Consider the following 12,275-nt stretch of genomic DNA (forward strand, 5'->3'; position numbering starts at 1 on the left):
GTCTGTTTAAAGCCTGTAAATGCTTTAGGGGTGCTTAACTGAATTAACAACTCTAAATGAAAGCCACATTTTCAAAATTCCTGTGAGAATGGAAATATAGGTTTGAATCTGAAGCCAAGAAACACAAGTCCAACCAAGCATCCCTCAACAGAACATTCCATGGAAAGGCAAAAAAATCACCTCAGTGGGAATTTTGAGATTTTTACCCTTTGGGTGGTAAAGCTCAGACAGACAATGGATCACTTTTATGCAGACCGAAGAGTCAAAAGATAAAGGAAACCATGACTTATGAGAACTATAGTTCTATGTGGGAGTTCCTTTTCATATTTAAAAAACACACGATCCAGATGTCTCAGGAAAACCATTCCAAGGACATAATTGTGGATTGAATGTCACTTTTAAGGCAAGGAGTGGCATTCTGGGACCCCAGTCAAATAGCCCAGAAAGCAACTTCTGAGTTCCATGAATCTCACAGTTTCAGTTATTGAGATAGGTGAGTATCAGGGTTGGGATGGGAGGGAGAATGCTTTTAACCTGGTGGATCCATTCCTGGCAGATATTCTTGCCTTCAGTTGTCTTTCTTTGAGGGTATTGGCTATCTAGGGATAGAATGGAGTGCATTACACGGACCCTCAGTTTTCCAACCAGCTGCTGCCAGGCTGCTTCACTTGTTCAAGTTTGGTTCTCACCTTGAGCTACACTGAGGCCATCTCCTCTCCCTTAGGTGAAGCTCTAGTGGTGGACGTGGCCTGCCTTGAACTTTTGTAGTTGGTGTTGCTTTTAAGGAAGACCTTGAACTCAACAGGAGGATCAGCGCTGTACCAACAATATGGATATGGATTTGGGAATAAGCATTGGATGCAACTATCCACTATGTTGGGTGAGTTCCACTACTGGAGATCTAGTATGTTGGGTGAGTGTGGTTTGGACCAGAGGTGACACAGAGGGCCAAGATTTGGTGGGTGGTCCTCATCCAGAGTGTGAGAATCGGCTCTGGATGAGCTCTATATGGTGACTGTGGTCTTAGGGTACTCTGACTAGGACAACCATGAAGATTTCTGGGGCTCAAAACCCTTGAGGCTATGGAAAAATCTGATTCTCCAGAAGGTAGCTCCAGTGGACAGCCTGTTAGTCAGCAGGGTTAGTTAGGCTGAATTCCCCTGATGCTGTACTAGGGGAAGGACCTCGGAGCCCTTGCTAGAAAACCAGGAGCTGAAAACATCCCACCATGCCACCATTGGCCCCGCTTCTCCCTGGAGCTGTGCAGTGGCCTTGAGTGTTGCTATGCTACAGAAGCCTGAGGACTGTATCCTTATTAATCCCTTCCTCCCCATTTATGATTGCCATCATCTTGGTCCACTCTTCATATTTTAATTTCTGAAACACTCTCCTAGCCCATGTCTCTGCTTCAGGCTCTCTGACCTCCAGCTCTTCCATAAGTTCTTCTCAATGAATCTGTTTCAAAGCCTTCAGAGATTTTGTCTCATAACTCAAAAGACCTAATAGGTGTAGTAAATGGAAAGACGTGATATAATAGAAAACATATACACTGGTCTTTGGCCCTGCTTCCTGGCACAGTGTTTCTAAAACCCCTGTAATTTCCTAAGTAGTAAGAGCACTCAGAGCATATTTTGTGCTAATGAGGTGGCTCTGGTGGGGTCCTGGTGACTCCTGGATGCGGGCTGGTCACCAGAAACCCCAAGCCATGATTAGAAGCTCAGAATTTTCAGCCCTATCCCTCATCCTCCTCACGTCTATGTGAAAAGCCAGCATAAAGATCCTAATAGCATGGGGTTCAGAGGGCTTCCTGCTGGCAAACACTTCCATACCGGGAGGGTGATACACCCCAACTCCATGGACAGAAGCTCCTGTGCCTGTGCCTTCTTAGACTTTGCCCTATGAATCTCTTCATCTGACTGTTCATCTGCATCCTTTATCATATCCTTTAATAAACTGGTAAACACAAATAAACTCGGAAACATGAGGCTTCTGTGAGCTGCTTGAGCAAATTAGTAAAACCTGAGGAAGGGGATCATTGCAATCTAGAGCTGATGGGTCAGAAGCTCAGAGGCCAACTTGAGCTCACGACTGATAGCTGAAATGCAGAGTGGGTGGTGGGCAGTCTTGTGGGACTGAGCCCTTAAGCCTTAAGCCTTGTTGCTCTCTCCAGGTAAAGAGTATCTGGATTGAAATAAATTGTAGGACACCCAATGGGTGTCAGACATCTGCTCATGGTTGTGGGGAAAAACCTCCGTATGTTAAGTGATCAGGAGTGTCAGAAGTGAAATATTTTTTGTGTGAACAATAAAGGAGGTTCACAGGGAAGACCAACACTGTAGGGAAGACCTGGATGGTTCCCTACCTCAGAAGGGAAGTAACGAGCCTTCCTTACAGAAGAGCTCTGCAAGAGGGTCAGGATGCCCGGTTTCAAGACCATCCCTGCTCATCCCCAGAGGTGAGCTCTTCCTGCACTAGTCCCTGAATCTCCCTGAGCTTGTTTCCTCATCCATAGAGTGGGGCAACACGCCTGTCACAAATATCATTCATGGTGATGATACCTGAGATAACAAATATGAAAACTCCAAAGTGTTATTTACACTGTTTCTGGATTTGGCAAGAGAAAGGCAACTAGCACTTGTAATAGCTCATATTTGTTGAGCACCTACTATGTGCTCCATGCTGTTAAATGCTTCACCAATGTCAACTCATTTTCATCCTCAGAACAACCCTGCTTCACAGACTGGGAAACTGAGCTCTAGAGAGGTTAAGCCACGTGCCCAAGTTACATAATTTTCAGTTGGTAGAACTGAGGTACGAAGCCAGCAAATAAAATTCTAGAGGTCCTATTCTGTAAAGAGAAAAAAGGTGGGGAAATGGAAAAGATCACTTCTGAGAAAATAATTTTCTAAATATCTGGGGGTCTTTCTCCAACACTTAAGAATTCAGAGGTCCAAATGCATGATGATACGGACGCATGATGAATACTTATGGAACACTCACTTTGTGTCAGGCATTTTGCTACTTCTTAGAAAATCAAGGAGAAATAAATGTAATTTTCAAGGGGCCTAGTGGTGGTGGGGGGGAGATCCATACAGGATTTGTATGGATTTGCATGGCCCCAGGGTGCTCTGGAGCCACGGGAGGTGTGTGGGGGGTGATGCTCAGTCAAACTCGTCGGGGTCGGGGAAGCATCCTGAGGCAGGTGATACAGAGGTGTGTTATAAAAGTCTGGGTTGGTCGATGCAAACTATTACATTTAGAATGGATTATCAATGAGATCCTACTGTACAGCACAGGAAATGATACCCAATCTCTTGGGATATAACATGATGGAAGCTAGTGGAAGAAAAAGAATATATAAATATGTACGACTGGGTCACTTTGCTGTATGGCAGAAAATGGCACCACGTTGTAAATCAATTATACTTTAACAGTTAAAAAAAAAGAAAATGAAAACAGTTAAAAAAAAGAAAATGAAAGACGTGTAGGAAATCCCTGGCAGGTGAAGAGAGATACTTTAGGAAGGAAGAATCGCGAGTCCAGAATTAGGACAGGGAAGAGAACATTCAGGGAACAACTAGGCCACAAAGGTTAGGATCTCGTGATCCTGTGTGGCCAGAGACCCAGTCTGACTGTACCCCTCCATAGGCCCTGGCACTTCCCATTAGAATGTAAGCCCCGAAGGGGCAGAGAATTGGTCTGTTTTGGTCACTATTATAGCACTAGTACCTGGTACAAGATGGCACTCAATGCATATTTGTTAGGTAAATACATATATGTGTGTGGATGAATAGTCCCCTAAATAATTATTGGATGAGTGAATTATTTAATAAATGAATAAACAAGGAGCATCCCTGCAAAAGAGGCTGGGCAAGCCTCTAGCGTTCTTGTATATGGCATCCACTATAAAGCCAATCCATTACCCATCAAACTCAAAAGTTGGATCACAAAGTGCCTTGAGGCACTTTTAAACAATTAAACTTTGTCTTCATGGCAAGCGTGACTCACTGAAGTGCTCCAAGCTGCAGAGTGACATGGTCAGACAGCAAGTGAGAACAATTACTTTGGTGGCAGTTTGGAGAATAATTTAGCGGCAAAGAGACCAGGGACGGAGAACACGTCGTGGGGTATGTAGGACCCTCTCGCAGGAAGCTCAGTGAAGAGGGAGAGAAGAGTGGAAGGAAATGTAAGCTTTCAAAGCAGGGTTTCCTCTCACTCTTAACAATCCCACTCAATAAAATTCGGATGAAAGCAAAATAGGTGGTTGATGAATAATTTCAAAAAGACTGGAGAAATAGGGGGTCCCAGAGTGAACACTGGTTTAGAAACATCAGCAGATTTAGGATTTGGCCCTGGTGCCTCTTTAATCTATAGTGTGGTTGCAGGCAACTTGATGGATTTCTGAGGGCCTGATTTCTCCTTCAGTAAAACAAAGAGCCTGAATCAACTCTCTCAAAATTCTCTGGTCCCATCATTCTAAGATCACTGATTCTATGACCTTCTTATTTCCATGATAGGTTTTTAAATTGCTGGATAGGAGTTCCCGTTGTGGCACAGTGGAAACGAATCCGACTAGGAACCATGAGGTTGCAGGTTCAATCCCCGGCCTTGCTCAGTGGGTTAAGGATCCGGCGTTGCCGTGAGCTGCGGTGTAGATTGCAGATGCAGCTCAGATCTCACGTTGCTGTGGCTGTGGCATATGCCGGTGGCTACAGCTCTGATTAGACCCCTAGCCTGGGAACCTCCATATGCCTTGAGTGCAGCCCTAAAAAGACAAAAAAAAAAAAAAAAAAAAAAGGCAAAAAAAAAATAATAATAAAATAAATTGCTGGATAATGAAATGCATAGTACCTAGACCCACAGATTGAAATGATTTTGGAGGAGAAGGTTACAGCAGTTTTATCAAGTTCAAACCTTTTATTTTAAAGAAGAGGAGACTCAGGTTCAGCAACGTTCGTTGAAATGCTCCAGCTTCTGTAGTTAGTTAAGGAGCAGAAAAGAAGATAATTCTACTCTTGTTCATCAAATTGCATAAGCCTGTTTATATACTGTCAAAAAATAGACAGCTTGAACTTGAACTTTTAGTGCTTATAATCTTAAGTTTGAACCTCTGAACACATCAATATCTTATTCCAAAAGAAGGTGAATAGAATTTATGGCCTTTATTGATGTGTATTCATACTTTCAAGTAGTAAACACAGAGGAAAAAAACCACACCTCATTTATTGAACTCCTGTCTACTAGATATTAAAGGTACAAAGATTAGTAAGATTTCTAACATCTTAGCACCTCTAAAATACTATGGTGCTCCATCCTATTTTCAAATTTTACCATGTACCCTAACCTCGCTGGGAGAGCAACTTTCCATGCGATAGTGGGTTTTGTATGTTTATTGATTGGTTGGGTTTTTTTAGGGCCATTTAGTGTTTCACCTTTATGGGAGGGATTCATAACTCCACAGACAGTGCATGCTTACTTGTTGGATGTTCCATGAAGGTTTGTCAGGACGGTGAAGTTGTTTCTCACACTTCGCAAGCTGGCGAGGACCTACGAAGAAAAGGTTTCCGTGGTTAAGGAACAAAAGGAGAGCAATGGCAGGTTCAGAGGCCACGCGTTGAAACTAGAGGGACGGAGGAAGAGTGAGCCTGGCCAGCATGATACATACCTGGGCAAAAGGCGTCACAATCAAGTCATCGCCGTGTCTGATGAAAAGAGAGAAAAGAAACGTTTTAAAACATGTAACTGTGACATAGGAGCTGTGATGTCATACTTTATCAGTGTTGGCACCACAAATGTTATACTCAGCTTAAATGTTGAGTGTAGGGATGCAACCTACTCTTACCACATACATTATATCACAAATGTTATATCCCTTCTGCCTGGATATAAGGCAGGGCGTTTTTAGGAGTAGATGGGGATTTCAGGGACTTGGGAAAAAAAAAAAAAAAGAAAAGAAAGAACACCAAGTTCATGGCTCCTGGATTTACAGTGGCTGCACATGAAAGCACTTGCAAGTAAGCATATAGCTTCGGGGTATATTCCCATTAACTAGCAGACCCAGAGTACCGGAATTCAAAGCGATTTGTGAATTTGGGTTGCCAGAGCCAGGAAATTCAAAGGGAGAGCTGCTCACAAGCACACACAGAGTTGGAAAAAATGGCATAACAGTCTGGATAAAGGTTAACTTTGGATTTCCTGGCTTTTGTTGATGTGAACCACATCCTTCGTGCCATTTAAACACAGATTTCTGTCTGGGAATCCCATTACTTTTTGTGCTTCATACAACTTTTTTCTTAAAGTACCCAAGGAAAAGCTTTTAAGAGAGTGTAGGGGGGCAACCTACTATTACCACATCATTGTCTCTCACTTTGCCACAAAGCGCTGATTAAGCTGAACCTAAGGTTACGGAAATCTGTACTCAGGAATAGCCACAACCGTGTTTTCAGAAATACACGCTCTCTCTGGCACACGTTTGGATAAATTTTCTTAAGCCCACACTCAGCAAGCTCGCCATTAAATTCATTAGAAGACACGCTGGCCTGAGTTGCAGACACAATTAGGCCGGTTTGCCATCATTGTGGGAATCACAATAGCCACATAGAAGGTGGTTGGTAATGAGTTTCCTTTACGGGTCATCTTCTCTGTCCCCAGGATCGCCCTACAAATATGGCACCTTATTCATTAACTATGTGGGAGCAACTGGTGATGATTAAGCACCTGCCTAGTACCGCGCATGACCTGAGACTTAGGAATCCAGGGCTAGATAACACCTGCATCCTGTGTGCCCCTTCTCTAGGGTTGGCTTTTACTTTGGGGTCTTTGGGGTCTTATTTAGCACATTATTTTCCTTTCTACCTTGGTCTTTAGCTAGAAGCCCCCCTTTAATTTCATCTAGTAAACTTCCGGTTTGTACAAGGACTAAGTGACTATAAAAAGAACACGGACAAGAGAGAAAGCATCCTTTGAGTGATGACCATCTGTCAGGCTCTGCGTGACATCTCATTTAATTCTTGTAACAAGACTTGAGGCAAATACTCTTATTCCCATTTTATGGATGACATCAAGGCTCAGAGCAGGTAAGCAACTGCATAACGAGCACATCGCTAATACATACGTGGAAGAACTAAAACCATCTGATTCCAAAAAATATGTGCTTTTAACTATTGTCTCCTATTTTATGAGGACCCCGTGTTGTGGATTGAATAATAAGAATTCATGATCCTCTCAAATTTAAACATCATAGGGAAGACAGAAAAATATTTAAACACTGTAGTAGATATCAGAAATATAGAATGAGAAATATCAGCAGTTGATACTTAATGGGATGCAAACGAGAAGTGACAATTACAGAGGAGACAAAGAAAAGGCGTGATGGAATGGGTGGTGTTGGAGAGGAACTAGGAAGGGCAGCCTTTAAAAGGTGTGCGTGGTCTACAGCATAAATGGACAGAACATTGTAAATCTATAACTGTAATAAAAATATAAAAAAAATCACAAATTAAAAAAATAAAATAGTGGAAAGAAAAAAATAAAAGGCGCACATGGTCAAGGCAACTACTGAGAGCAATGCAAAAACAAATGCACAGGAAGTATGGAACACTGAGATGCCCTGTGGCTGTTTGGGTAGAGCTGAGCGCACAACAGATGCCTGTAGAAGGTAAGACTTGAAGGCACTATCTTAGCCATCATAGCCATAGTACGGACATCGTGGACAACAGCTGTGGAGTCAATGCTTAACTGAGAAAATGAGCCAGTGAAGGGAAAATGAGCCAGTGAAGGTTTTTAGTCAGATGTGAGAATAGAAAAGTGCTTTAGAACGTGAAGCACTATGGACACCAGGAGATGGATGGGAGAGAGGACAGAGCCAGGAAGAGCAGCTGGGGGACATCGCAGTCATTCAGATGAGAAGAAATTGGCAAGGCCGAGGGAGAAACAGGAAAAGACCATTGGAGGAGACCCTGAACGTCTTGCCAAGGACTTGACACTTAATTGGATAAGGGGCCATAAAGAAACAGTACTTTCAGTTTTAAAAAGGGGTATCTGGGAAAATAGTGAAGTTGTGAGTCGAAATTAACAAGTGAGGAGGTGGAGAAGACACGTCACTTTCCCACATGTTGAGTTCTAAGATCCTCCTTGATATCCTGGGGGAAAGAGCAAGTGGGGAGCCTAAAACATGTGGCTTAGAGCTGGAGATTTAGGATTTACCTACACTGATGGGGGCTGTTAAAGCAATGGCAGGGCGTGGCTTCCTGAGGTGGGGGCATAAAGAGGAAGAACCTCAGGGTTCTTGCAGGCGAGCCAAAATGAGAGAGGGAGTAGAGTTAAGAGAGGAGCATCTGTGATAAGTGTAGGGAGGTAAACTCTTACAAGAACGACCCCTTCCCAAGCTATTTTTTGGAGACGAACTTTGAACGGGTGAAATACAGGGCTATTTGTTTAGATGTCTGCTGTGGAGTTCATGCTCTTCAGAAGACATCGGGGCGAGCTGGGGATAAGAGAACAGAGTTAGAGTTAAGAAGATCTTCTACGGCTGCTGGATTTTTGGAGTCTAAATGCCCAACAAAAGGTATATAATAGAAGCAAGGTCATACGTATGTAGTACCTAAAGCTCACATATTGTTGAGTAAATTGGGAGTTACTAAAACTATACAAACTAATGACTAGAGGGTTTTATAAAAAATAAAAAACAAACAACAACAACAACCAAAAGCATTAAGAGAAGCACCATGTCAAAATGACTTTACCATTATGCAACTCTGGAAGTCTAGGAGAGCAGGACATTCAGAGGCAAGAGATGAACATGCCAATCCCCAGCCCTGGGTCCCTTAAAGAACTTGAGCTGTAAAAGCTAATGACCACGTCAGACAGTAGCTGCTAGAAAAATGATCAGATAATTTATAGATAATTCATAGCAAGAAGAGGAAAGAAACAAAACAAGACGAAACTCCTATTTGAGTATAGCCAGATTATTTACAAAACTATTCTAAATTTTAAAAACCTTAATTTGATTTTTATTAATAATAAAACGGCATGAATGAACCACTTGGTTGGTTATGAAAACTGTGTTTTCCAAACCAGCAGAGAGGGCAGTGCCTCTGAGGAACAAGGCCAGATATTCAGAACCATAGCAAGAGCACCATCTAGTGGCAAAACTAGCACATTACAGCACATTACAATTTTGTAGGAAAATTGGAAGATGAGAAGCCTGTGAATTGAGTGTAGGTCTGCTCTCAACAATAAATGCTTTTCTTGAAAGCAAACATGCCACTTCCTACTGTTATACTCTGTACTTTATCAATTTGACCTTTCTCTGTTTCATACCTACACATAGAATTTGATGTGCAGTTTTCTTGTAATACTGATTTTAGTCTGTCTTAGAAACACACTATTGCAGTTGAGAGCAATGCTTTTGGACTAAACAGCATGGGTTTGTTTCTCAGCTGCACTAGCACTAACTATGAGACATTAGGCAACCTCTATGCCTCAACTGCTTCATCTGTAGAATGGGGTGTTGTGATAATTAACTACTCTTATAATGTGCTTGGCACATACAAGCATTTATTTTAAATTTTATTTTATTTTATTTATTCAGTTATAGTTATTCTTATTAGTAATAGGTATCATTATTATTATAATTAAGTAATTGCATGTCTATCTTACCAGCTGATGAGAACTTCTTAGGATAGTCATTTCTGCCCCTATGACAGTGGAGAGAACTCATATTTATACTACACTTTATATTTACAAGTCATTTTCATGTACCTTATTTCATGCGATGAGAGAATGTTCTTGACACCAGAGAGGGGTTAAGCACCTATCTTGCTGTTCAAGCCCGAACCCTCCCTACTGCCAACCACCAACCCCCGTGGATCCTAACTTGCAAGTATGTATTAACTGCCTGCAGGCTCTGCTCTAATGTGGATCCCCGTCCTCTATTAGGCGGATTACCAAAGCCACCTCCCATGTGGCTGTCACTTGCCACGGTGCCAGGAAGTGTGATGGCTGTAAGTTTAACTCCAGTCTTAGACATGCCACTGTAATTTTTGGTCGTCCATCAATACTCAGGTCTTCAATTGAAGTGGGCTCTTATTTCTGCTTTTCCTCTTCATTCTCAGGTCTCATTTCCCTTGACTGCTCTCTCTACTTGCTCCTCACACCATGGCAGCTTTAGAACATTCTTTGTATGATAAGCCTTTGCAAATAGGATAAGCAAATGAAGGACACAGGGATCTTCCTTCTCTGTGGCTTTGCAGATGGAGAAGTCAAAACTTGTTCCTGTCCAAGGTGGTTCCTGCCACAGTTTGGGGCAATGTAACTGGCCTCACCAGTTTCCCGTATTTGCTGTTCCCATTGGGGAATTCGTACCTTGGTGTACAAAGGCGCTACGTCAAAGATGACTATTACACAGGAACTGAAGAGGAGCCAATGCAGGATTGCTACATCCAAGAAAGCGTTTGCAATTTCCTTTCGGGATCTAATGATGATCTTGTTTTCTTTACTAGAAGGTCTTATTTGAATCTCTCTTTTGTGCTGTATGCTAAAGCCACTTTTCACTATCCATTTACATTTTTACGCAATATCTTTTTACTCATTCTCCCCACCCATGTTTCTCCTCCTTAGAGAGTTCAGATGAGAAATTGTAAAAAGCTAGTGTTGTCTCCACTGTTAAGACTGAATGCTGAGGGAGGAGTTCCCATCGTGGTGCAGCGGAAATGAATCCGACTAGGAACCATGAGGTTTCGGGTTCCATCCCCGGTCTTGCTCAGTGGGTTAAGGATCCGGCGTTGCGGTGGCATAGGTCATAGATGTGGCTCGGATCCTGAGTTGCTGTGGCTGTGGTGTAGGCAGGCAGCTGTAGCTCTGATTAGGTCCTGAGCCTGGGACCTCCGTATGCTGCGAGTGCAGCACTAAAAAGCAAAAAAAAAAAAAAAAAAAAAAAAAAAAAAAAAAAAAAAAATTGCATGCTGAGGAATTATGCAAAGTTTTCCACCTCTTATGCAAACTTGTGACTGTTCCGTGCTGGATACAACAGGCTCCTGAGCAGAGAACATGCTGCAGCCTCTCCCCAGTGGACTTCACATCAAAACTCTCGCCTTATCATTGTCCTTCTTTTTCTTGGCTTTATGGGTAGAAGCAGGAGAAGCAGGAAGAGGCTCAGGGGCTGCTATTCCTCCATTTATTTCAAGCCATCCTGAAGACTAATAATCGGGTGAAATAGCTTTGAGAGCATGACTTCAGTTTGGCTCAAGATATCTGTGTAAAACTGGATTTTCCAACATGATCCTGATAAAATGAAATGCCAGGAGAATCTAGAAGCTCTACTTCTTGTTGTGTTGAGAAATATAAATTCCTGAACTAACAAATATATGCACGTCTTACTGTAATGGTGAAATATTTGCAAAACAAAATTTTACGCTAGTTTTATTCACTCAAAAATTTTCATATATCTTATCATCAATATGTTTGCTAGGATGAGATTATGGTGCCAACTGGGTTTTCTTGGGAAGGACTATTATTTACTACAAAAGTGTGCCCTTACTGTCTTTTTAAGTTCTTTTTTAAGTGAGAATAATACTAGTAAACTTACATTTAACTTGCCTAAATCTAAAGGTGGAAACATGATGTAGGTTCTTAAGTTAGGGGGGAAGTTTTGCGGGTTGGTAAAGCTGAAAAGAGGGTAACGCTTAGCATTAGAGACCCTGAATGCAAAGTCATTCAGAACTAGATGTCTGTTTCTACCGCTATAAACTGAGTTGGACTGTGACCTTGAAGGTCTCCTCAAGTTCATAATTTCTTTTTCGGATTTTTATTAAAGTATCGTTGATTTACAGTGTTCTGTCAATTGCTGCTCTACAGCACAGTGACCCCATCATACACACATATACATTCTCTTTCTCATTACTTTGTGATTCTAAGTAAGAAATCCCCAGAGGTTCATCTGAAATTTGGTGAGAACCTCCTGGGAAGCCTCAGGCTGTTTGTCCTGAGTCTGGGGGAACTGTAATCACTTCCCAAAGCTAGCCTTTCACCCCTGAAACATTAGGAGAACGAGGCTCTAATTACTTCCAGCTTGCCACGTCTCCTGTGCTCTCCCGCTAGGGGGTTTGTTTTGGTGGAAGAGACAAAATGCCAAGTAGATGTGCTGTCAAAGACCCCATCCCACACTTGGCCAGAAACGTCCTTGCTTCTACACGATCTCCAGGAAAGTGGTTCCCTCCACTCTGCACTCATGCTTTCTACCGGGTCACAGGGATTCTACATTGCAGCTTTAAGAA

At 42.3% G+C, this 12,275-nt stretch overlaps 1 protein-coding gene and 1 long non-coding RNA gene across 13 annotated transcripts in view; one reads left to right on the forward strand and one right to left on the reverse strand.

The window, feature by feature from the left end:
- Nucleotides 1-12,275, reverse strand: part of PDE4B (phosphodiesterase 4B) — a 552,462-nt gene that overhangs the window by 118,632 nt on the left and 421,555 nt on the right. For all 8 annotated transcript variants that reach the window (XM_084957908.1, XM_084957915.1, NM_001130019.2 and 5 more), the window contains 2 exon segments: nt 5,666-5,702; nt 5,477-5,547 (listed from right to left, as the gene is read on the reverse strand). In XM_084957908.1, coding sequence (XP_084814034.1) covers nt 5,477-5,547; nt 5,666-5,702 — 108 coding nt within the window.
- LOC102162258 (uncharacterized) overlaps nt 1-12,275 on the forward strand; it is a 156,898-nt gene that overhangs the window by 21,522 nt on the left and 123,101 nt on the right. For all 5 annotated transcript variants that reach the window (XR_014808071.1, XR_002345461.2, XR_014808070.1 and 2 more), the window contains one exon: nt 725-880. This is a non-coding gene — a long non-coding RNA (uncharacterized LOC102162258). The remainder of the gene's footprint in view (nt 1-724; nt 881-12,275) is intronic.

Source organism: Sus scrofa, chromosome 6 (assembly GCF_054392235.1).
Source record: "Sus scrofa isolate SSC_HxYL_T2T_F1_AM1 chromosome 6, Sscrofa_HxYL_maternal_Yorkshire_Landrace_v2.0, whole genome shotgun sequence".
Taxonomy (NCBI): Eukaryota; Metazoa; Chordata; class Mammalia; order Artiodactyla; family Suidae; genus Sus; species Sus scrofa.